This window comes from Saccopteryx bilineata, chromosome 2 (genome assembly GCF_036850765.1).
Source record: "Saccopteryx bilineata isolate mSacBil1 chromosome 2, mSacBil1_pri_phased_curated, whole genome shotgun sequence".
Classification (NCBI taxonomy): domain Eukaryota; kingdom Metazoa; phylum Chordata; class Mammalia; order Chiroptera; family Emballonuridae; genus Saccopteryx; species Saccopteryx bilineata.
In genome coordinates, this window is record NC_089491.1 from 239,623,447 (window position 1) to 239,648,148 (window position 24,702).

Genomic DNA, 24,702 nt, shown 5'->3' on the forward strand with positions numbered 1-24,702 from the left:
ATAGATGGAAAAGAACAGAAGAAATCTCTTCGGCAGCTATAGAGCTTGCTGGAACCCTCGGTGGGAACTCACACTGAAACACCTGTGAACTAAATATCAAAGATGACAAATCACTGCCATCTCCACTGTCCTCAGTTTCAGGACAAAGGAGCCAGACCCCACTCACCTGCTTGATAATGTTCTGCCCGCTGACATTCTGGATGACGGTGGCCGTGGAAGCACTCGGAGCAGCACTGCCAGGGGAACCCGTGGCTGGCTTGCTCGCAGGGCTGGCTGTGGCAGGGAGACTTGTCACCGTGAGTCCCGTCTGCCCGGGTCCTGGCCGCTGCACAGTGGCTGCTGTCGTTTGAGCCTTGACTGGAACGGTGGCCATTACCGTCTAGTTCAGAGCATGAGGCCAGGAGCTTAATTAGACGCTAAGATGTTGACCAGCATACCAGCCCCCAAGAAGTGTGCCTCTAAAAGTACTTCTAACAGTGCTTACCGCTCACTACTCTAGAACACTCAAGTCCTTACATGTGAGTAGTACACCTTTCATTTTCAGAATGTGTCCACATTTACCATCTCATTCCTACACACTGAGGGCCAATATTATACTTTCATAGTAAAGGAAACCAATGCAAAAGAATTTTCTCTAAAATTACACCACTAGTTAGTGGCATGGCTAAGACTAGAGGCATAATACAAGGAGGCTGAAATTTGGAATCACAGACTGGATTTAATCACAGGTCTGGATTTAATCCAACCTCTACAGGGGACCTAACACTATGATCCTGGGTAAATCATCAAACTTCTCAGAAGTTCTGATCCTCTACATGTCAAGTACCAATTATATGTAAAGTACAACTCATAAAACAGTTACCAGCTATAACATTAAAGGAGTTATTGTAATAAGCATCGTCACCAGCAGCAATACTCTAACGCTCCTCAGTTCTTACTCAGACTGCCCAGGGGCCTTGTTAGCCCGCCTCTGAGTCTGCTGTCCCTGCTCACCTGAGGCATGACTTTGGTCTGCGTAGCAGTGGCTGGAACGCGAATCTGTGGTCCCGCTGGAATTGGGGGCATTGTCTGTGCTGGCCCTGCTGACTGCTGAGTCACAGCAGGAAGACTAGACTGGGCCACCACCCGCACCTGGGGTAGTCCGGCCGAGCCAGAGTGGCTCACAACACGGGCAGTGGCCTGAGAACTTGGTGGCGTCTGACTGGAGGCTGGGGAAAGCATCGTTCCTAGCTGTGGCATTGTCGGTGAAGACACCAGAAGAACACTGTGAGGAAAGTCAGGGGAAATTAAAAACAACCACTTAGGACATGCATACAAAAGGACTTCGGAAGAAGAAAGCTGGAAAAAAACCAGAAAAGCTTACCTGGAGCTAGATTTAGCTGGTTCTGAGAGAGTAGTAGGACCACTTTTGTTTACTGCCGAAACCGGCGGAGGGGAGATAGGAGTGGCAGGCAAAGCTGGAGTGCTGGGAGTCACAGGTGTGACTGGGGTGGGTGGCATGCTGGAGTCACTGAGGCTCATCTGGCTCTGCTCAGAAGGGCCACTGCTGAGGACCTTCATGGAACTCTCCTTGCTACTGGACTTCTGTAAGCAGAAGATAAGAGGAAATTCATATTCAGGTTGTTTTGTTTTCTCTTTTTAAGTGAGAGGAGGGGAGATAGTGAAACAGATTCCTGCATGCACCCTGACTAGGATCCACTGAACAACCCCCGTCTGGGGCTGAGGCTCGAATCAATCGAGCTATCCTTAGCGTCCGGGACTGACACTCAAACAAATCAAGTCAGTGGCTACAGGAAATAAAGAAAAAGGAGGAGAAAAGGGATGAGGAGAGAAGCAGATGGTTGCTTCTCACGTATGCCCCCACTGGAGATCAAACCCAGGACAACTGTACGCCAGGCTGACACTCTATCCCAATGGTTCTCAAAGTGTGCGCCAGGGCACACCAGTGTGCCCTAGAAGATTTCCAGGTGTGCCCTATTCCAGAGAAATATGTGCCTGTTAGGGACCAAAAAACCAACAGGGTTTTTGGAGTTTATATTTTTGGGGCTGTAAACTGACAGTCTGCCCAACCCCCCACCTCACTTGCCTGATTAGATTGCAAAAGGCTGTTAAGCTGTGGTGCTGGATTGTTTACACTACCCCCCATATTTCCCAGAAAGACTGGAGGCAAGTTTCTTCTATCCTTTGTTTGGTGTAAAGTTAAGATGGTATGTATGGTGTGGGTTTTCTGCAATTGGTAAAATTCTTGGGTTGCCTTGGAAACGTGATCAGAGACCATTGATTTGCTAATGGCCCACTTTGCCCTATAAACAAAGCAAGATGCGGTTTCTGGGCGCACTTTGTTCTTGTCAGCAGCAATTACAGGGCCCTCCCAACCCCATATTTTCTTAATTTCACACCATTCCCACTTGGGACCTGGAATTACTAGCTGCACTGATTTGCAGCATGTGCCCAGATATAAAAATAGTTACTCTATTATACCATTTCATTACGGAAATACTGCTCTTTCTGTTAACACATCGTTATTATATTTATTACTAATACATCATTATATTATTTTTAGATAAATACACCCAAATAAAATGAATAGATTTCTCAAAAAGAAGTGTGATATTGAAGAATCTGATTTTGGAAGTGAGCAAAAGTTAAGTGTAAATGAAATAGGACTTGAAGGCTGACAGGTAGAATTTAATTTATAGCATTTTCCATCACTTAACACTGAACAACATGATTGGATTAGAAATCCATTCATGAAAGCTTCAAGTGAGTCTGGTTTAACATTAACAGAAGAACTGGCAGCTATAGCCACTGATCATGGATTGATGATTAAACATAAGGAATTGTCTCTTGAAGCCTTTTGGATTTCTAGAAAAGAATAATATGTGGCAATATCTAAAAAAGCTTTGAACATTTTACTACAATTTTCAATATCCTATTTATCTGAATTAGGATTTTCTACCCTCAACACAATTAAGAGTAAAAAGAGAGGAACTCTTCAATGTATTGACGAGGAAATGAGAGTTTGCCTTTCAAATATATGCCCAAACACTGAAGAAATCGCGAGGACACATCAGGCTCATGTTTCTCATAAACACAAGAATGAAAAAACTTAATACATTCGTGCCGGGACCTGCCAAATTTACTAAATCTTACTAAGAATGTATCTATATATATAAAAAGTTAACTTTTTTGTTTTTTTTATTTTTTAACCCCTCTATTTTACGAATTCTAAAAAGCATAACTCAAAAAATGTAATATAAAAATGTTTAATGTCAGAATAAATTTAATTTTGCCATATTTATTTCTTTTAATTACCATAAAAGCATGCTTGGACTTTATATTTTTCTTTAATATTTGACTTAATTATTTTAACGTATTTCTCAGAAATTTGTATATAGTGTGCCTAAATTATTTGTAAGATTTTAAATGCTTCTTGACTTCAAAAAGTTTGAGAACTACTGCTCTACCCACTGAGCAAACTGGCCAGGGCCCATAGGCAGGTTTAACAAAGTGCACTAAAGGAAGGCATGGCCTGTGGTTCCTGATGCACTGAGCTAAGGGAGGGCCTCGTCCACCTTCCCTGAAACCCCTAAGTCAGGCGCTTTCATGCAGTCACTTACCACCTTAGAGGAGGGCTTAGGTTTTTGCTGAAGGGCTTTTCTGGCTTTAGCTGCCGCTGCCTGTGCTTGGTGAATTCGCTCTGTAAACAAGAGTGGTAAGTTTTAGTGATCATTTACCCTCAGCACAGGAAGAATGGTTTCATTAAGAGCTAAAGGCCTCACTGTGGGGTAAGTGCTGCCTCCACAATTGCGTCCTGCCTAAGTGCCACTGAAAAGCACAATAGAATTGGGACAGAAAGTCAGAAGCATCCCTAGGCTAGCTGGACACACTGTCTAGAGGCCTCACACACCAAATTCTTCCTCGCTCCTGTCACGATGAAGGTAGATCCACAGCTTTCGTCCAATGTCATATTTCACACATGGGTCTTTTTCATAATGTAGCCGATCCAGTGCACCACTCACTACTGTATTCACCTTAAGAACGAGAACAAAGGGGATAGGGGACAAGTCAGACTCAGACACCAGAACCACTAGGTATAACTCACAATAGCTAAACTTGTCCTATCCCAGCCTGGCAGTGGCACTCCCAAAAACTCACACTATGTGTCACTTGACAAAACAAGAAACATTATGATTCCTGAAAGACTAAACTGCTGTCATCTGCAGGAGATGATAACCTAAGACCTTCATAAGCTGAAGGAAAGCTTACAACCAAATTGTGCTTCATTAACAGCAAGGGTCTTAGGCTATCACTGTTCACATTCCTTGAGATCCCTACTCTACTCTTTGTCACTCCATTTTTAAAAAATTTGTTATAACTTTTCTTAATTCATTTCTGGAACAAAACAAAAAAATCTCTTCAAAAAAACTGAAAAAACAATCAAATACATGGAAGCTAAATAATACGTTACTGAACAATGAAGAGATTAACAATGAGGTCAAGGAAGAAATCAAAAGATACCTTGAAACATGAAAATAAGAACACAACCCAAGAATGTATGGGGTACAGAAAAAGCAGGCCTAAGACGGGAATTCATAGCAGTACAGGCTTAGATAATGAAACAAGAAAAAATCTCAAATAAACAATCAAACTTCACACTTAAAGTAACTTGAAAAAGAACAAAGAAATCCCAAAGTGAGTAGAAAGAAAAAAATAATAGAGCAGAAATAAATAAAATAGAGACTTTTTAAAAAACACAATACAAAAGGTTATAAAACCAAGAAGTGGTTCTTTAAAAAGATAAGTAAAATTGACAAACTTTTAACCAAACTCATCAAGAAAAAAAAAAAAACAGGATCCAAATAAATGAAGTCTAAGATGAATGAGAAGTAACAACTAACCAAAGAAATACAAAAGATTAAAAGAAAATGTTATAAACAACTATATGCCAACACGTTGGACAATATGGACAAAAAATAAAATAAAACAAACTCCTAGGAACATAAATCTTCCAAAACTGAATTAGAAAGAATCAGAGAATCTAAATAGACAGATTACAACTAATGAAATTGAAGGAGTAATCAAATAACTCCCAAAAACAAGTCATGGACCACATGGCTTCACAGAATTTTACTAAACATTCAAAGAAAAACTAACACCTATCTTTCTCAAACTATTCCAAAAATTTCATGATGCCCTGGCCAGATGGCTTGGTTGGTCAGTGTCATCCTGATATGCAGAGGTTGCCGGTTTGATCCCCAGGCAGGACACATATAGAGACAGATGAATGTTTCTCTTTCTCTCTTCCTTTCCTCTTTCTAAAATCAACAAATTAAAAAAAAAAAAAAAAACCATGAAGAAGACTCCATGCTCATTTCAAGAGGTCAGCATTATCCTAATTCCAGAACCAGATAAAGATATTACAAAGAAATAAGATTACAGGTCAATATCCTGGTTGAAAATTGGTGCAAAAACCCTCAAAAAATATTAGCCAACCAGATCAAGCAATACATTAAAAAGATCATACACTGTGATCAGGGGGATTATTCCAGGGATGCAAGATTGGTACAGTATCTTCTAATCCCATGATGGTGAACCTTTTTATAAAAACCGCCCACTTTTGCAGTGCTGGTCAACCTGGTCCCTCCCGCCCACTTGTGGGCAGTAGTGGAGCAACCAAATGGTGCCGTGATTGGCCCACCATGAAAGCTGGAACGCCCACTAGTGGGCAGGAGGGATCAGGTTGACCAGCACTGCAAAAGTGGGCGGTTTTTAGAAAAAGGTTCGCCATCACAGTTCTAATCAATAAATATGATACACCACATAAACAAATGAAGGAGAAAAACCACACAATCGTATCAATAGATGCAGAAAAAGTATCTGATATTTTCCAGCACCAATTTATAATAAAAACTCTCAGCAAAGCGGGAATAGAGAAAACATAACTCAATATAATAAAGGCCATATGTAACAAACTCACAGCCATCATCATATTCAATTGGCAAAAACTAAAGGGTTTCCCTTAAGATCAGGAACAAGACAGGGATATCCACTTTCATCAATCTTATTCAACAGAGTACTGGAAGTCCTAGACACAACTCTCAAAAAGAAATAAAAGACATCCAAACTAAAAAGGAAGAAGTAAAACTATCATTATCAGATGACATGATAACTGTATGTAGAGAATCCTAAAGATATCACCAAAAAAAAAAAAAAACTATTAGAAATGATAAATAAATGCAGTAAGGTAGCAGACTATAAAAACCGTATTCCCCCATGTATAAGACGCACATTTTTTCAAAAATTTTGGGGTCTATAAACTGGGTGCGTCTTATACAGCGATTATAGATATTTTTACTTGCATTTCCCACTTTTCTGCACTTGTTTTTGCACTCATTGTTGAAGACAGTGCTTCGTCATCAGACACAGATGAGGACAAGCTATTGGATGGGAATTTTGACAGTGATGAGGAGTTCTATGAATTTTATGATGAATAAAACCTGAGTTCAGTAACTTTATGTAACACATTTTTTTCAAAATTTGGGCCCTAAAATTTAGGTGCGTCTTATACATGGGGAAATAAGATACTGAGAAATCAGTTGCATTTTATACACCTATAATGAACTATAAGAAGAGAAAACTAAAAAAATAATCCCATTCACAATTGCTTCACAAAGAATAAAATACTTAGGAATAACCTTAACCCAGGAGGTAAAAGGTCTGTACTTGGAAAATTAGTAGATACTGAAGAAAGAAACTGAAGAAGATAAGTATATACCATGTTCACTGATAGACTTAACATCATTAAAATATCCTTGCTACCCAAAGCAATCTACAAATCCAAAGTAATTCCTATCAAGATACAAATGGCATTTCACAGAACTAGAAAAAATATTCAACATTTATATAGAATGACAAAAGACCCATAATAGCAACAGTGATCTTGAGAAAAAAGAACAAAGTTGGAGGAATCACACTACCTGATATCAAACTATACTTACAAGGCCATAGTAATAAAAACAGCATGGTACTGGCATAAAAAAGACATAAAAATCAACAGAACAGAACAGGGTGCAAAAAACAAGCCTACTTCTATATACAGTCGTCCCTCGCCATATCACGGTTCACTTTTCGCAGTCTCACTTATCATGGATTTTTAAATTGTACATATCTAATTTTGTATCGCAGATTTTTCACTATATCACAGAATTTTGTGGTATATAGGTATTTTTATATTTATTATTTAATTATTTTTGCAGTAAAATAAGCAAAATAAGTGTGGGAAAGGTTTATAGAGTGTGGGGAGGGTTTTAAAGCCTTAAAATATATATAAATAATAAAATAAATATAAGGTTGCTACTTCACGGATTTTCACCAATTGCAGGGGTTTCTGGAACCTAACCCCAGTAATAGACAAGGGACTACTGTAGTCAATTAATATTTGACAAAGGGGGCAAGAAGATACAATAGGATAAAGATAGTCTACTCAGCCTGACCAGGCGGTGGCGCACTGGATAGAGCGTTGGACTGGGATGCGGAGGACCCAGGTTCGAGACCCCACGGTCGCCAGCTTGAGTGTGGGCTCATCTGGTTTGAGCAAAGCTCACCAGCTTGGACCCAAGGTAGCTAGCTCGAGCAAGGGGTTACTCAGTCTGCTGAAGGTCCATGGTCAAGGCACATATGAGAAAGCAATCAATGAACTAAGGTGTTGCAACGAAAAACTGATGATTGATGCTTCTCATTTCTCTGTGTTCCTGTCTGTCTGTCCCTATCTATCCCTCTCACTGTAAAAAAATAAATAAAAGATAAGTCTACTCAATAAATGCTGCTGGAAAAATCAGATACCTGCAAAGAAATGAAACTAGACCATCTTATACCATACACAAGATCACAAGATAAACACAATATGGACCAAAGACTTAACTATTAGACTCAAAACCATAAAAATCCTATTAGAAAACATAGGCAGTAAAACCTCAGAAATTTCTCATAGCAATATTTTTCTGACATTATCACATCGGGCAAATAAAACAAAAGAAAAAATAAACAAATAGGACTACATGAAACTTCAAAGCTTCTGCACAGCAAAGGAAACCAGCAACAAGATGAAAAGACAACTTGCTGAATGGAACAATGGCAGAAGGTATTCACATTCTGATACCACATTTTGATGACATATCTGATAAGGGACTAATAGCCAAAATTTATAAAACTCAATACCAAAAAATAATCCTATTTAAAAAATGGGCAAAGAACCTGAATTGACACTTTTTCTAAAGAGGATATACAGATGGCCACCAGACATATGAAAAGATGTTCAACATCACTAAGCATCATAGAAATGTAAATTAAGAACACAATGACATATCATCTCACACCTGTCAGAATGGCTATCATCAATAAACAAACAAATAACAAGTGCTAACAAGGGTATGGATAGAAGAAAACCTTTCATGTACTGCAGGAAAGAATGTAGATTAGTGCAGCCACTGTGGAAAGCACTATGGAGTTACCTCAAAAAATTAAAAATGGATCTGCCTTATGACCCAGAAATTCCACTTTGGGGAATATGTCCAAAGAAACCCAAACACTGATTTGAAAGAATATATGCACCCCTGTGTTCACTGTAGTGTTACTTACAATAGCCAAGATTAGGAAGTGGCCCAAGTGCACAACAGTAAATGTGTGGGTAAAAGTTGTGGTACATTTACACAATGTGATTACTATTTAGCCATTAAAAAAAAAAAACCAAAAAAACCCCAGAAATCTTACCTTTTGCAACAGCATGGATGGACCTACAGAGCATTATGCTGAGTGAAATAAGCCAGTCAGAGAAAGACAAATACTATTTGATTTCACTAGTATGTGAAATCTAATGAACAAAATAAGCAAAATAAAACAGACTCATAGATACAGAAAACAGACTGACCACTATCAGAGGACAAAGGGGTTGGGGGCTGGGTGCAAAAGGCGAAGGAATTAAGCAAAGGAAAAAACCTCAGACAACAGGGTGGTGATTACAAAACGGAAAGGAGGTGGGGACGGATAGAAGAGAGTACAGGGGGATAAATGCTGATGGAAGGAGGTTTGACTTGCGGTAGTGAACACACAATACAATATACAGATGATGAATTATAAAACTGCACACCTGAAACCTATATATAGTAATTTTATTAACCTCACCCAGTAAGTTCAATTAAAAAAAAAAAAAAAAAATCTCAGCCCTGGCCGGTTGGCTCAGCGGTAGAGTTTCGGCCTGGCGTGCGGGGGACCAGGGTTCGATTCCCGGCCAGGGCACATGGGAGAAGCGCCCATTTGCTTCTCCACCCCCCCCCCCTTCCTCTCTGTCTCTCTCTTCCCCTCCCACGGAGAGGCTCCACTGGAGCAGGGATGGCCCGGGCGCTGGGGATGGCTCCTTGGCCTCTGCCCCAGGCGCTAGAGTGGCTCTGGTCGCAATAGAGCAACACCCCAGAGGGGCAGAGCATTGCCTCCTGGTGGGCAGAGCGTCGCCCCCTGGTGGGCGTGCCGGGTGGATCCCGGTCGGGCGCATGCGGGAGTCTGTCTGGCTGTCTCTCCCCGTTTCCAGCTTCAGAAGAAGTAGAAATTTTTTTAAAAAAAATCTCTTCTCCATCCTACCTGAGTGCTGGTGACATCTGGTGCAAGAAACTGGGAGTCCTTGAGCAATTCACAGATCTCTGCTCGAGTGCCTTCTCCATTAGGCAGCCGAGCCGCAGCATCTCGAACTGATGACATCAGAAAATGGAAAGTTGAAAAGTCAAGCAGAGCTGCTACTAAGGACCACTCTTCCTCTCCTGTTCTGGCGGGTGAAATTCTCTGAGGTTTGCTCTACCTTACTCAGACTTGAATTGAGCGGACACTGCCCTCTAGTGGCAGTTCCCCATACACCGAGCACACTTTTAGCCAAGACTGAACATGACACCTTAAGACAGACTATTATAAAAAAGGTAATAAAACATATACTGGCAGTGCTGTTGTAATAGAAATCAGGTATTTCCCTATCACATTACAACTGGTACAGACAACTCAAAAGATCCATGCATCACTATTTAGAAATTACAGGAGTTACAAGACCCGCTGCTAAATCTTGTCATTTCCTATCATAAAAATAATACATGTATTTCTGCATGAGAAATTTGTTTTAGTATTTTGATAACTATTTCAATATGATTGGTTTCTCTTGTAACTCTATGCATTTTATTTTATGCAGTTAAAAGCAATTGTAGCCTGACCAGGCGGTGGCACAGTGGATAGAGCATCAGACTGGGATGTGGAGGACCCAGGTTCGAGACCCCAAGGTCACCAGCTTGAGCACAGGCTCATCTGGTTTGAGCAAAAGCTCACCAGCTTGGACCCAAGGTCGCTGGCTCAAGCAAGAGGTTACTCGGTCTACTGAAGGCCTGCAGTCAAGGCACATATGAGAAAGCAATCAATGAACTATAAAGTGTTGCAACGCGCAACGAAAAACTAATGATTGATGCTTCTCATCTCTCCATTCCTGTCTGTCTGTCCCTGTCTATCCCTCTGACTCTCTCTGTAAAAAAAAAAGCAATTGTAATTCTGAGAAGGGGCCCAATGTGTCACCAGATTGCCAAAGAGATCCCTGACACACAAAAAGGTTAAAAGGTCCTAGTCTGGAGAAACAAAGCTAGAGATTCCGCTGGCCTGTGAGAAATTCCTGAATGAACAGATACTGGAGTCGAGATTTCAGGAAAGACACACTGACTCCTGATAAACCTCGGGGGTAGAACTCCCCTTCCACTCCACAGCTTCCTAAAGCTACACCTGACCCTCAAAACTTTTCTGTGGGGACGGGGGGGGGGGGGGGATAAGTACAGCTGACAGAGGCAAAAAGTGATCATACCGAGAGACAGGATGGTGACATAGGCAGGCCGGTCAGAGCGCAGCAGGGAGTGCTCCCGAGCCTTATTGAGGGAGGTCTCCTTATCAAACACACCCTTCACGGGCCCCACCACAGACTCAAAGCCATGCATTCGGAAGGTGAACGCCTTATGGGGTTGGCTGTATCTGTAGCGCTCCTATCAAGAGAAAAAAAGACAAAGCTCCTAAGTCAGAATTAGGCAGTTTTTTCTAGAGTCCCCATTAATAAGGATCAACCTGGAGATATTAAAATAAGAAGAAAACAGGCTATTCCACTAGGGATATTGATCCAACCACAGTGGGAAAAGGACAGTCCCCAAAACCCTTGTCACTAGCAAAGAGACAAAAGGGTAAACAGAAGTGTATTTTGCTATCTAGAAGAAAAGATCAAAACATTTCTTCCCCTTTCTTCACACCATTTCTGCCCTTAGTGAACAATCCCAACCAACAGAATAGCTAAGGTTAAAGGTGTGAATTTCCTCTAAGAATGTGAACTCAAGGAAAGCTGCAGCGATGCAGAGACTTACATTGGGTTTGAGCTCTTTCTTACCTGCTCCTGAAAAGCTCGTTTTTCCTCCCCTGTACTGGGCCGCACCACATAGTCAGTTCTTCTGGAACAGAAAGAATTTTGGGGAATCTAAAACAAGCTGAACTCACATAAACTGGAAGTACAATGGTAGTTACCAGGGTCTGGTAGATGGAGGAAACGGGATAATGCTGGTCAAAGGGCACAAACTTCCAGTTACAAGGTAAGTTCTGGGTACCTAATACATAGCAGCGTGACTACAGTTAATCTGTTTATATACTTGAAAGCTGCTAAGAGAAATCTTGTATATTCTCACCACACACACAAAAAAAACCTGGTAATTATGTGAAGCAATGAACTGTATTAACTGACCTTGTTGTGGTAATCATTTCACACGGTATACACGTATCAAATCAACACAATACTGCATGTCAATTACATCGCAACAAAGCTTGGGGAAAGGAAAAGGGGCAATGCCAGACTCAAAACAGTCACGTGAGATGCTGACAGAAAGAGCTCAGGACTAGATGTCAAGTGATCTAAATACTAGTCACGGTTCTGTCCCTAACCCTCAGCCTCATGCTTCAATTTCTTTAAAGGTAAACGAGGAAGAGGGATTGGATGAATCACTCTCAAATGGAAACTGAAGGAGGGGAATTCAGGGGAAAAGTATGCTCCCTGAACGTAGATCAAACCTCCCTCAGAAACTCAACTGTGCGATCCCTCCCCGATTCAAAATCCCTTCCTCAGGGAGCCACTCTTTTTTTTTTTTTTTTTTTTTTTTGTATTTTTCTAAAGTTGAAAATGGGGAGGCAGTCAGACAGACTCCCGCATGCACCTGACCGGGATCCACCCAGCATGCCCACCAGGGGGCGATGCTCTGCCCATCTGGGGCATCGCTCTGTTGCGACCAGAGCCATTCTAGCGCCTGAGGCAGAGGCCATGGAGCCATCCTCAGCGCCCAGGTCAACTTTGCTCCAGTGGAGCCTTGGCTGTGGGAGGGGAAGAGAGAGACAGAGAGGAAGGAGAGGGGGAGGGGTGGAGAAGCAGATAGACGCTTCTCCTGTGTGTTCTGGCCGGGAGAATCGAACCCGGGACTCCTGCACACCAGGCCGATGCTCTACCACTCAGCCAACCGGCCAGGGCCCTCAGGGAGCCACTCTGAACGATGGGAGCGTGCTACCCTCCTCGGGTGTATCGAGGTGTGTAAGAATCAGTGGACCCCTAAGATCTCTAAGGTCTGTTACAACTCTAACACACTAAGAAATGTCAGAAAAACCAAGGCAGTACCGTAAACTGTTTCAAAGGACATCACCCACCGTCAGAGTATTATACTCACACTCGAGGAACAGGTGTTGTGGCATCTGAGTTGTCTTCATTTTCCTGCTGGAGAAAAGGAAAACATTAGCAAGTAAATGGACTAAAGAATTCTAGCTAACTCAAGGGCTCTGGAAACCCAGTAAGAAAGAGATGATGCTTCTTAAGAAACCATACCTTACAGAAGGCCTGGTCTTTGGTTTCTAGCCACAGCTGGAAGAGGGCAGCTAATTCCTTTTCATTATCTTGGGACTGGCCTAGTAGAATTAAATGGCAAAAAATAATAATAAAATGAACCAAGGTATTACTCAATCCCATTTTCTCCTTTCTTACTGTATCTCTACCAGAGAGAAAGCCTCTGAGGCTCTGTAGCAATGGTCCTTTGCACATACTGTCATACAGGAAGGGCCTACACTGCCCTTTGTCTCTGTCCTCCCGGACCACCACTCGTGGATATCCCCTCATTAACTCATTCAGTATTTCCTGAGCAGCCCGTGTGCCATACTACAGGCTAGGTTAGGGTTATTCTGTAAATTCAGTCCCTTCCTTCACGAAATTTATAGGTAAATGAGGAAACAATACATATTAAATAAAACCTAAAGTGGTAGGTATCACAAAAGGACGTTATGAAAGCTTACCCTAGGGAAGTTATCCCATCCTTGGGCAGTCAGAAAAGGCTACTGGCTAATGAGGGCACAAAAGCACTGCACACAGGGCACAATAAGGCAGCCCCAAGGCAGGAGAAAAGCTTGACTCCCCCTGACCTGCCTAGCCAGAGATGACCACTAAGCCTCTGTGCCCTCCTCCCCTCTCAATCTATTCAGATCGCTACTGACTGTGGCACCACCATGTGATGGGACCTATGTCTCCTATCCAGACTAGAAGCCGCAGGGACTAACACCGCCCAGGTCTGCCGGGTGAGGAAGGCACCATCCAGGGCCTACCTTCTCAAAGGCTGCTGAGATGACCTCACCAGGCCTCTTACCTGTTTTCACTAGTCAGTACACAATACTACCACCCTAGAAAGCTCTGAACTTTCTTAACCTGGGACAACTCTTACACCCATTCTGCCTTCTAGAAATGCTACTTTACAATCAGCCAATTCTCCTACAGCCTCATCTTCCTCCATCCCCTCCACTTCCTTTCCGGTGTGAAATCTGGATGGCGCCAACCCCTCTACCCTGTGGTGCACTGGCTACCTACCTATGCTCTCACTGCCATGTCCTTCAGAGCTGAGTTCCGACCTCAGCCCCATGTCTAATGCCAGACTGTTGCTCTCCAACTCTTCTGAAATATCACAAGAGCCTGGCCCCTGAGGCTCTTTCCACCCACCCTGTCCCCAGCTCCTCACAGGCACTGTCCTAGGCACTCCTCCCAGAGTGCTCGTCCACCTTGCTTGCTCACCAGTCCACTTCCTGCCAGCATGCCGGGAAACTGCCACAGCCACACAGATGGTCTATCCAATGTCCTAATCCCTCAGGTCTGTGACCTCAGTGACCTCCTCCTGGTACTCCACCCCAGCCATGTGCTCCCACAATCACAACTGGACTGTGTCCTCACCTAAAACTACTCCATCTTCAGAACGCCTAATCCAGTGCTCTCAACCCTGGCTCTACAGAAGGATTTACCTGGGAACTTTTAAATACCCAGGCTCGCCCACCCAACCAAACCATCAATCAGAGCACCTGTGGCTAAGGCCGAGGCATATTTCTTAGAAATTCACCTACTGAATGCAGTGCACAGCCAGGGCTAAGAACCTTTACACTAACACACACCTTCAGCCCCTGACCACAATCACCCAGACTTCTTCCTTGCTTATCCACTCCCACCAAACATTAGTCTGACTCAATGGAATGGCTAATCCACTTCTCCAATCCCTTTAGCCCCCTTCCCTCACACTTCCCTCACATCAGTTCAGTCTGTGGCCCTCACTTCCATGACACCCTTACCAATTCAGTAATATTCAATACCTCTGTTCTTCTATCTGCATCATTCCAATCTGCCAAGTCACGAATTCTAAACTATCCATGTTTGCCAAGCTTCAGCTCAGACAGCTGAGGGCTGCCAGAGAAACACAAAGGTACAGAACACCACGACAAATGAATGACAAGCAGCCTCCACTGGCCCCAACAATGCCCAGCCATGTAATGTCATCTCTGGTCAAGCTGGCTTCCCACGCTCAGTAACGATTTCCAAACTCTTCTCAACAGACAACCTCACCCCTCTCAGTTACTACTTCAACATAGAGAGCAGACCAAACCCCTCAAAATTCCTATACTAAAACCTACAAGCCCACTGCTGGGAATCCATTATGCCCTCCGATTATAAGAAATGTGCTGTCTCCTTCCATTCCAAGCCAATCTTTTCCCCCATCTCAAAAATTGTCCCTTCTCTTCTGTATTTGCATTGTCCTTCTTTCCACTGTACCCTTTCCATCAATGCTTAGATTCAGTTTCTCTCATTTTAAAAAATTCCTCTTTTGGGCACAAGTTCCCCTTTCTATTGTTCCCTCCCCTACTAACCCTCTAGAAAGAATTGTTTCGATTGTTAATAGAATGATAAATGGAACCTCTTTAAGTGGAGCCAGAGCTGCAATGCCAGAGGAACTGCCCCACAAGTCTTACACCCTCAACTTTTGGAATGTTAAAACAGGACAAAATAATCTCTGGACTGGGCCTAAAGCAATACTGTACTCTAAAGAACTGTTTGCAAAGATGACAAGAAAGCAGTTATTATGACTACTAGACAATGACCACCGGTTACCATTCCTGTTAGCTTATCTGCACAAAACAAAACTCCCTTCTACTGATGTAATTGTGCCCCTTCCCTTTCTCATAAATATCCACTTTTATGTCTTAACTGAATCAATGCTCCCAAATAGCTATTCTTTTTCTGGTCTCAAATAAAATACTGCCACCTTTCAATCTGAAAGGCTTTTATTATTAGGTTAACAAGATTCACTGTCTCTTTAACCAGTGTGCACAGGTAATGTTTAACTGGTTGCAGGAAAGAGGGCCCTGACTGGTAGCACCTGTTGATCTCCATGGTGCACACTAAAAGTCAGAGAACTGGCCACCTGTTTTTGTAAACAGTTTTATGAGTGCACAGACCTGTCTGTTCATTTACATACTGTCTACAGCTGACTTGCACCCTGATGGCAGGGCTGAGTAGTTGCAACAGAAAGCATCTGGCCTATAAGCTTCAAGCACTTATCATCTGGTCCTACAATGCCTGCCGTCCCGGGAGTCAGTGCTCCACTACAGCAACCTCACCGCCAGCCTGACAGTGTCAGAAGGGGCTGCAGTCAGCTATCATGGGTCGCCTTCAGCTCACCATTGTCCTAAAACTCGTCATTCTGATAAAGAATCACACTTACAAGAAACTCCTCATTTCTTCCATGTCCACAAGTCCCTAGTCTTTATCTTACTGAACCTTTCAGTATCAAGGCTAATGACCACTCTCCAATTTTTGCCTCTCTCATTATCTGGCTTTTAAGATTCAGTATCTCGCCTGACCAGGCAGTGGTGCAGTGGATAGAGCGTAGGACTGGGATGCAGAAGGACCCAGGTTCGAGACTCCGAGGTCGCCAGCTTGAGCGCAGACTCAACTGATTTGAGCAAAAGCTCACCAGCTTGGACCCAAGGTTGCTGGCTTGAGCAAGGGGTTACTCGGTCTGCTGAAGGCCCGTGGTCAAGGCACATATGAGAAAGCAATCAATGAACAACTAAGGTGTCACAATGAAAAACTGATGATTGATGGTTCTCATCTCTCTCCATTCCTGTGTCCCTATCTATCTGACTGTCTCTGTAAAAAAAAAAAAAAAAAAAAAAGATTCAGTATCTCACAGTGTCTCCCTAATTCTGCAGACATTTACTCCCCACTCTGCCTCCTCTGCCTCGAGTTTCTCAAGGCTTAGTCCCTGGCTCTGTTCTCTCCTCATTTAAGACTTTCTCCCTATGCCTTTCACTTTAAATACTATATATAGTACTATATATAATACTATAAATACGCCAACAACGCTACTGCGACTCTGGTCTGGGTTCTGAACCCGTATCTCCTCCTGCCTATTCAGTATCTCCACTGAAAGGCTCAAAAGCAGCTCACACTCAGTACACCCAACTAAACTCATGCTCTTCACCCTCCCCGAGTCTGGGCGTCTCCCACAGCTGCCTGCCTCAATGAATGACTCCCTCATCCACTAAATACAAATCCAGCCAAGGGATGCTTGACAGCACTCTTCCTTCACCCCCATATCCCATTCAGAACCAAGTCCTGTGACTTTCACCACCTCTTCTCCCTCCCCAGGTCCAGACTAGCATCATCTCTTCACAGGCTTGTGTGATCTTTTTGACCAAATCTTCCCTGACACCACTGACCCATACTGCCTCCTCCACCTGGAAGGCCCATCCTTTCTGTCTGCCTGGCTCCTCCCTAATAAGCATTAATATCTCTGCTCACATGTTTCTTTCTCAGGAAGGTCCACCCTGACTCTACAAGCTACGCCAATACCTCATTAGAACTTCTATTAGTTTGGGTACTTTTCCCTTATAGAATGCACAAGTCTGTTATTTCATCTGAATAACTATTTGTTTCCCAAAAAAACCTTAAACCCCAAGAGGGGAATACACTGTCTATAACTTGCAAACCATTATACCCCCTCATGCCTAACACAGGGCCTGACACCCAGTAGCTGAATAAATGTTATAAGAATGGGTGAGTCTAAAACTTCCACAGTCTTCCCTCCATATATTTCCGCATAGACTACCTGAGAGAGTAAAGAGAAAGGTTTATGAATTTTCACAGGAAATCAACTGTTTTTTTCTCTTATCACTATCACCAGCCAACTCTCACCAAGTTACTTCAGGTACACATTACTACAACTTACAAACTTTAAAAAAAAATAAGACTCCTGCTTATTTGGAGCTAACAGCTCGCTGCACACTATCCTCAATAGCAAAACCTATTTTTAGGAAAGAAAAATAACTATATTATTACAAATTAATCTAAAACCACAGGTACAATATAAACGCTGATTCTTTCATAAAATACTCCTGCAGCTTTAAATTTAGCCAGCACCAGAGTGCATTGTTATAGAAGGGCCAGCCCACCTACGCTTCAGTGAGCCAGAACCCAATGCAGGGAATAGAAAGGGGTGAATTTCAGACCCTGAGTACCAACGGGTCATGAAGGAGTCTTTGCTGAGCAAAATAAGAGTTAATATTACCCTTTACAACCTTCTACTGTATTATACTACTGAATGGAGGCAAAAGAAGCTGAAGGGAAGAAATGAGAGAATGTACACCTAGTGCTACAGGGAGAGAATATGAATTACTTACCAAGCAATTTCCACTGCTGGGTTTTCTCTTTGAATTCAACAAATGGAGAGAAACTAGAAGGTACAGCTGCAAGAAATGGATTGCATAAATGAGCCACACATGTCAGAGCACTAAACTCAAAATAATTAAGAATCCCTGAGTTCTAACTTCTAAATGTTTCCTAGTGTATCTGGATAGCAGAGACCTCCAAGGCATGGCACTATACAAAGCCATAATGATTTTTTGTTTGTTTTTAGCGAGAAAGACTGAGACAGAGAAAGTGGCAGATGGGGATAGGCAGGCAGGCAGGGAGAGAGATAAGCACCTTAGCTGTGGCAACTTTGCTGTTCACTGACTGCTTTCTCATACATGCCTTCACCGGGAGGGGGCGCGGGGGGGCACCAGCTGAACCAGTGACCAACCCCCTGCTCAAGCCAGCAACCATGGGGTCATGTTTATGATCACACTCAAGCTGGCAACCCCACTCTCAAGCTGGTGAGCCCGTGCTCAAGCAGGATGAGCCTGAGGTCAAGCTGGCGACATTGGGATTTCAAACCCAGGTCCTTAGTGTCCCAGGCCGAGCTCTATCCACTGCACCACTGCCTGGTCAGGCAAAGCCATAATGGATTTAACTTTACTAAGCTGCAGTTCACCATGATAGTTAATCAGACAAAGGGGAAAAAATTACTAACCGTACAGAAAAGAGTAGCTTACCACGGCTTTCTCCAGAAAGATACTGCAGGGCTGGTAGCACCAACTCTGCCCAGTTGGGGGCTGCAGAGAACCAGCTGTTGAGGGAGCTAGCAGGAGATGACTGCCAATCCAAAACCCGCTCCTCCAGCTGCAGGAGAGTCAAGGCAGAACCCAGTTAGCATCCTACGCTACACCAGCAATTCCCAGGCATGCCAGGGCAGGCTGGGGTGTATCTGGCCAGTTTGCCCAAGCCACAAAGTCAGCCAGCGCAGGGCTATGGGAGCAACCCAGAGTTCTGCTTCTCAAGTCACAGACCATTAAAAACTTCTACAAGTTGAAAACTTTGACATACATCTGACTTTCCCAAAACTCTTACCACAGGAAGGCTAGACTGCCCCTCCAGCAGCAAGATCTCTAAGAGAAGAGAGAAAAAGCTGGAAGAGATTTCATTGATTCCAAGGCAAGGCTTGAGGTCTTCAAGAGGCCTAATGAAGGAAGAAAAATATAAGGAGAAAGACCAAGAACACATCCCCAGATTGGTTTAGGTCCTCCAAACCTCCTCTTAGTCATAAAAACACTCAGTCAAGGACGGCCCTGCACACTCCCCTTGAGGGACAGGACCCCCAGACTTTGGGCTTACAGGCTCCCCACCCCCACACAGAGCACTGTATGGGCACACCCTCCAGCTTCCCTTTCACCCCCAAGCAGGGACCTTCTGCCCACTTACTCCTCCTTGATAGCGGGCACTGCCAGCGGAGACGGAGCCTGTGAGAGAGGTGGGAGCCCCTCAGCACTGCTTAAGGGCTCAGCCAAATCCTCTGCTTCAGATTTGATCATTTTTATTTTCTTCTTCTTCTTCTCCTCCTTTTCCTTAACCTTCTTTTTAAGGACAGCCAAGTCATACAGCGCTGGGAAGAAAAGGCACCACAAATGACAGGGCTGTGTTTTCCCTATCAGGAAGTGAGTGGTCTCATCTGCTTCTTATTTTTTCAGGCTCACCAGAAAAAGGAAAAAAAGTCTCAAAAATAAGACATTTAGTTTTGTTTACCAAACCCAAAGAGTGATTACAAATTAATTTTAACAGTTATTAAGGAGCCAATGATCTGTTATTCTGACTTTATATTCATTTTCCACTATAACTCCATTAGAGACAATAACCAAAACTGGTTTAAGCAAGAAGCAAGCCATGATTTCATTGACTTTCAACACATAGACAAGTTAATGTAATTTAATACCACAGTCAGAGGATGGCTACCGCCAGAGGATACCATTTACCTGCAAGAGAACCTTTCCTGCCAGCATTGACTCGAGTCATGATGTCACTAAGGGTGAGGTCCCCTGTCAGAAGGTCTGGGTGATCCTAGAAATGATACTCAGAGATTTGTTATGGAAGCCCAAATACGGAGCTAAAATTGCTGGAGGTTTTGCCAATTTACATAACAATTAGAGGTTATGTGTAGTTAAGGAAATCATGCTGAATTAAAAATATACAGAGATAAAAACTGCTCTTCATAACAAGGCATAGGAGAACCCAATCCCAACCTTTCTATTATATGGCATTTTCAGTTTATAAAGCTCTCTCGCATTCCTTATCTTATGTGCTCTTCAAATAGTCTTGTTCAATATCATATTCTACAGTGTGAAAATGGGATTCCGAGAAGTTGAGAGATTTATCCAATACCACAGAATAAGTGGAAAAGGCTGGGATGGAAGTCAATTTTGACTTCCACTGTGGGACCCTTCCCATCTCACCACTCTGCCTTAGGCTAACTACCTCTTCTTCCTCCTCTGTGCTCTCTGGAGTGGCTGCAATGGAATTACCTTGATGTGGTGGCGTGTAATCAGTAAAAAGTGAAACAGTAACAAGTCAGAAGAGCAAAAGATCTGATCAAGGACTGGTAAATGGACATGATTCACATACTAGTCCTGAGTGAGGACTAAATCAGACACTATGTTAAGCATGTCTTATAAAGTGAAAACATGTGTCTTCTCACATCTTTGGTGTAACTAGCTTCTCAGAGTATCCTGTCCTCTAACAACTATATAGAAAGAAAGCAGAAATAAGGTAGTGACTACCTCTACCTTCCTTTCGACAGCCAATCCAGAGATTTTATATAGAAAACTGCTAATGACGACACACCCGGCCCCAATCTTACTGGTTGATGTTTCCGCTTCTCATGGTGCTTCCTTAACATTATCTTCAGGTCACTGTCCCCCAGTTCTATTTTATCTGAGAGAAAATGAACCGAACCACATGGACTAGGTCATTCACTAACATGATGCTGATATTTAAATCTTTCTGGTCACTTATGGTATTCAAAAGTAAAATATTTCTGAGTTTCCCTTTTAAATACTGAGTACTACAAGAAACAACAATCTTGAAACAGAAGTAACTCTAGCTTTTCTGTACATTGGTCAATAACAAACTCAAGTTACTTAGCTGCTCCTAAAACACATTAAAGATTCATAACATTCTTCTTTCATTCTTATCGCAATTAAAAATTCTTCCCTAATTTCACAGAAGTTCTAAGAAACTGCTATGGCTCTGGTTATCCCCTTTATTCTATGACTGAACTGTCCCATTGTATTGTCATTTTAAGATTCTGCTTTAGCCCAAAATACAAACTAATAAGCTCCTAAGAAAACATTGCAACCCAAAGGCAGGCAGGCCTACCTATTTGTAAAAAAGTAGAATTCTACAAAAACCTCTCCAACTTCTAAGGAACACTGCTTTGCTTTCCTGGCAGGTAAGAATACAGTCCCTGCTTCCCTTTAAGGGAGTCCGCACATCTACTGCGGACTTCCCAGGACGTGAGCAGCATCAGCTTAGTTCTCACCTGCAGTTCTCATATCCGTGGTTGAAAGCGTGGGCACCACCCTCAGGGGCACCGCAGGGCTAGGAGAACGCGCTGGAGAGCTCGGAAGCCATGAGCTGAGATCTTCAAAAGAAAATTTTTCTTGTAAATCCAACGTGGCTGTGGACTCCAATAGGGGAGATTGGGTAAGTGGCCATTTGGGTTCAACAAGGGTAAGCCAACAACATGGAGGCCAGGGTTCCACCATTCCTTTCTGACCCTTCCCCAGACGAAATGGAGCACACTTAGGTCATTTAAACGGCTCTTCCAGGAAGAGAGACTTCAACAGTGACGGGTCACATTGCAGCAGGCCAACAGTCACTACTACTCTCCTGTAAGGGGAAAAGCAGTTCTCTCAAGTGGCACAATAGGACCAGAGAGGCCTACTGTGGAGGGCCCAGCCGTGCAGGGATTCATCTCACCAAAACTCAAATGCCACTTAAGTGTCAAAGGTGAAAAAGGTATATAGTCACATCCCCCCTGACAGGAAATGTCCACCCTCCCCCCACACCCCCTGACACATAACTTGAATGGCTTCTTTGCTCGGGTTATATATGGCAACCACTGGCTCCAACCAAACAACAAGCTGCTGGTATAACTCCAACAGCTCAGCTACCCGGGTGCCTAAGGACACTCACCCTCTTCATCAGATGACAGGGCTGTGTCCCCACACTCCTCCTTCACTTCCCTCAGCACCTTCAAGTAGCGCTGCTGGGTCCGCCACTCCCGCTCCTCAGGGGTGCGGGATGGGGAAGGGCGCTTCTGCCGGGAGGGAAGAGCTGGGCCGCTCCGACGGGCCATTTCCAGCAGGTCCTAGGAAGAGACCAGAAGGGGGAACACATCATCATCAAGAGTTTATTCTGGTACATTCTCTACGTTTACATTTTCTCCTCTTCACTGTTCAACAAGCTCAATTCCCCCCTCCAGATCACAAAGAAAGATGCATGCATGAATATGTTAACCATTATGTAGCAAAAAATCTAAAACTGAGTGTTGAACTGCTCCATCAAAAATGAAGACTTATTGGCCCTGGCTGGTTGGCTCAGTGGTAGAGCGTCGGCCTGGCATGAAGAAGTCCTGGGTTCGATTCCCGGCCAGGGCACACAGGAGAAGTGCCCATCTGCTTCTCCACCCCTCCCCCTCTCCTTCCTCTCTGTCTCTCTCTACCCCTCCTGCAGCCAAGGCTCCATTGGAGCAAAGATGGCCCAGGCGCTGGGGATGGCTCCTTGGCCTCTGCCCCAGGCGCTGGAGTGGCTCTGGTCACGACAGAGCAACACCCCGGAGGGGCAGAGCGTCGCCCCCTGGTGGGTGTGCCGGGTGGATCCCAGTCGGGCACATGCGGGAGTCTGTCTGAAGTTTAAATCACTGAAAGCTAGAAGAACTATATGTCAAATAATTACCAGGCTGGTCCAGCCGCAGGGTCCACTGAGCCTGGTCACTGCCTATCGGTCAAGTCACTGAGAGGCTCACGTACTCTCACATCTCACACCTGGTTCTCTCTATAAGCCACAATGGATCTGAACGCCATTTATTTATCTTGGTAAACACTGAAGGTACAATAGTTCATCAATTTTAAGTACATTCTCTTTCCTGTTTTAATATCTCTGAAATAAGAGTACACCTTAAAATAAACTATAAGATAGCATAATATAGTTTGTGTCATGGCTTAATTGGTAATAATGTTCTTACTGGCATCGTTTATTTATTTATTTTTTTAAAACATGTATGTATTTATTTATTTTTTACAGAGACAGAGAATGAGTCAGAGAGAGGGATAGACAGGGACAGACAGGAACAGAGAGAGATGAGAAGCATCAATCATCAGTTTTTCATTGCGCATTACAACACCTTAGTTGTTCATTGATTGCTTTCTCATATGTGCCTTGACCGCGGGCCTTCAGCAGACTGAATAACCCCTTGCTGGAGCCAGTGACCTTGGGTTCAAGCTGGTGGGCTTTTGCTCAAACCAGATGAGCCCGCGTTCAAGCTGGCGACCTCGGGGTCTCGAACCTGGGTCCTCAGCATCCCAGTCCGACACTCTATCCACTGCGCCACCGCCTGGTCAGGCTGGCATCGTTTATATTTGATACTTGATTCTCTTCCTGAAGTCATGAACTTTGTCAGTGCGCTGCCCATGTTTTATGCCCATTCCCAGCATTACTTACACTCCGGGAAGCCAGAATCTGTTTGAGCAGCCGATGGAAATACTGCTGCTGAGAACTGAGGTATCGCTTGTATTGTGACTTGAAGCATAGCTGCCGATACTTGACCACCTCAGGGTTAAAGTGTCCATCTTAAAAGAACAGAGGTACGGCTATATATACATCAGTCAACAAATAGTTAATATGTCCTTAAAATGTGGTTAAACTCTACTAAACTGAAGTACAGTATGGGAGGGATCATATATGTCTATGTGGAGCCCACAGTCCAGTGGAAGAGAAAGCAAATAAACAAGTAAATAATACTCAATTCTCTTAACTACTATAAGGAAATTAACTTAAGAGAAGTTAATTGTTAATTCTCTTAAGAGAATTAATTGTAATGGGTAAAGAGAGTTAAATCAGGAAAGGGCTCTCCAAAGAATGACACATAAAATGAAGCTTAATTAAAGCAATTATGGCAAAATATTAACTAATATAAGTGAAAGTTACACGAATGTTCACTGTATTACTTTTCAAAGTTTCTATAAGCTTAAAAGTTTGCAAAATGAGCCCTGGATGAGTAGCTCAGTTGGTTGAAGTGGTGTTCCGACACATATTTCGAGGTTCAATCCCAGTCAGCACACATGCAAGAGTCAACCAATGAATGCATGAGAGAGTGGAGCAACGGATGAATGTCTCTCTCTCTCTCTCTCTCTCTCTCTGAAATCAATAAAAAAATATATACTTTAAAAAGTTTTCAAAATGAAAAACTGGGAGGACTCTAAATGTATGAGGATTTAAGAAATAAGAAGTAAAAATGTGGAAAGGGCAAAAGGAACAGTATGTGCTAAAGCAGGCCTGGAAGCAAGAAAGCCCTTGGCACGCTCCAAACCTTAAAGAAATGTCTGATGACTAAAGTAGACTAGGTCGTAGCTCAGGAGCAGCACAAAATGATC

The 24,702-nt window shown here is 43.2% G+C and overlaps 1 protein-coding gene across 7 annotated transcripts in view; it reads right to left on the reverse strand.

Moving 5' to 3' along the window:
* NFRKB (nuclear factor related to kappaB binding protein) overlaps positions 1 to 24,702 on the reverse strand; it is a 58,494-nt gene that overhangs the window by 22,001 nt on the left and 11,791 nt on the right. The window contains exons 5-23 of one of the 7 annotated variants that reach the window (XM_066259731.1): positions 23,771 to 23,898; positions 22,244 to 22,418; positions 21,588 to 21,689; positions 20,907 to 20,980; positions 20,026 to 20,110; positions 19,478 to 19,658; positions 19,127 to 19,235; positions 18,772 to 18,898; positions 18,079 to 18,144; positions 12,920 to 12,999; positions 12,765 to 12,808; positions 11,450 to 11,510; positions 10,883 to 11,057; positions 9,637 to 9,743; positions 3,911 to 4,034; positions 3,621 to 3,700; positions 1,364 to 1,584; positions 994 to 1,264; positions 167 to 379 (exon numbers count right to left, since the gene is read on the reverse strand). In XM_066259731.1, the coding sequence (XP_066115828.1) occupies positions 167 to 379; positions 994 to 1,264; positions 1,364 to 1,584; positions 3,621 to 3,700; positions 3,911 to 4,034; positions 9,637 to 9,743; positions 10,883 to 11,057; positions 11,450 to 11,510; positions 12,765 to 12,808; positions 12,920 to 12,999; positions 18,079 to 18,144; positions 18,772 to 18,898; positions 19,127 to 19,235; positions 19,478 to 19,658; positions 20,026 to 20,110; positions 20,907 to 20,980; positions 21,588 to 21,689; positions 22,244 to 22,418; positions 23,771 to 23,898 (2,423 nt within the window). Of the gene's footprint in view, positions 1 to 166; positions 380 to 993; positions 1,265 to 1,363; positions 1,585 to 3,620; positions 3,701 to 3,910; positions 4,035 to 9,636; positions 9,744 to 10,882; positions 11,058 to 11,449; positions 11,511 to 12,764; positions 12,812 to 12,919; positions 13,000 to 18,078; positions 18,145 to 18,771; positions 18,899 to 19,126; positions 19,236 to 19,477; positions 19,659 to 20,025; positions 20,111 to 20,906; positions 20,981 to 21,587; positions 21,938 to 22,243; positions 22,419 to 23,770; positions 23,899 to 24,702 lie in introns of those variants that run through there. The other 6 variants (XM_066259730.1, XM_066259729.1, XM_066259727.1 and 3 more) reach the window with 6 other exon arrangements.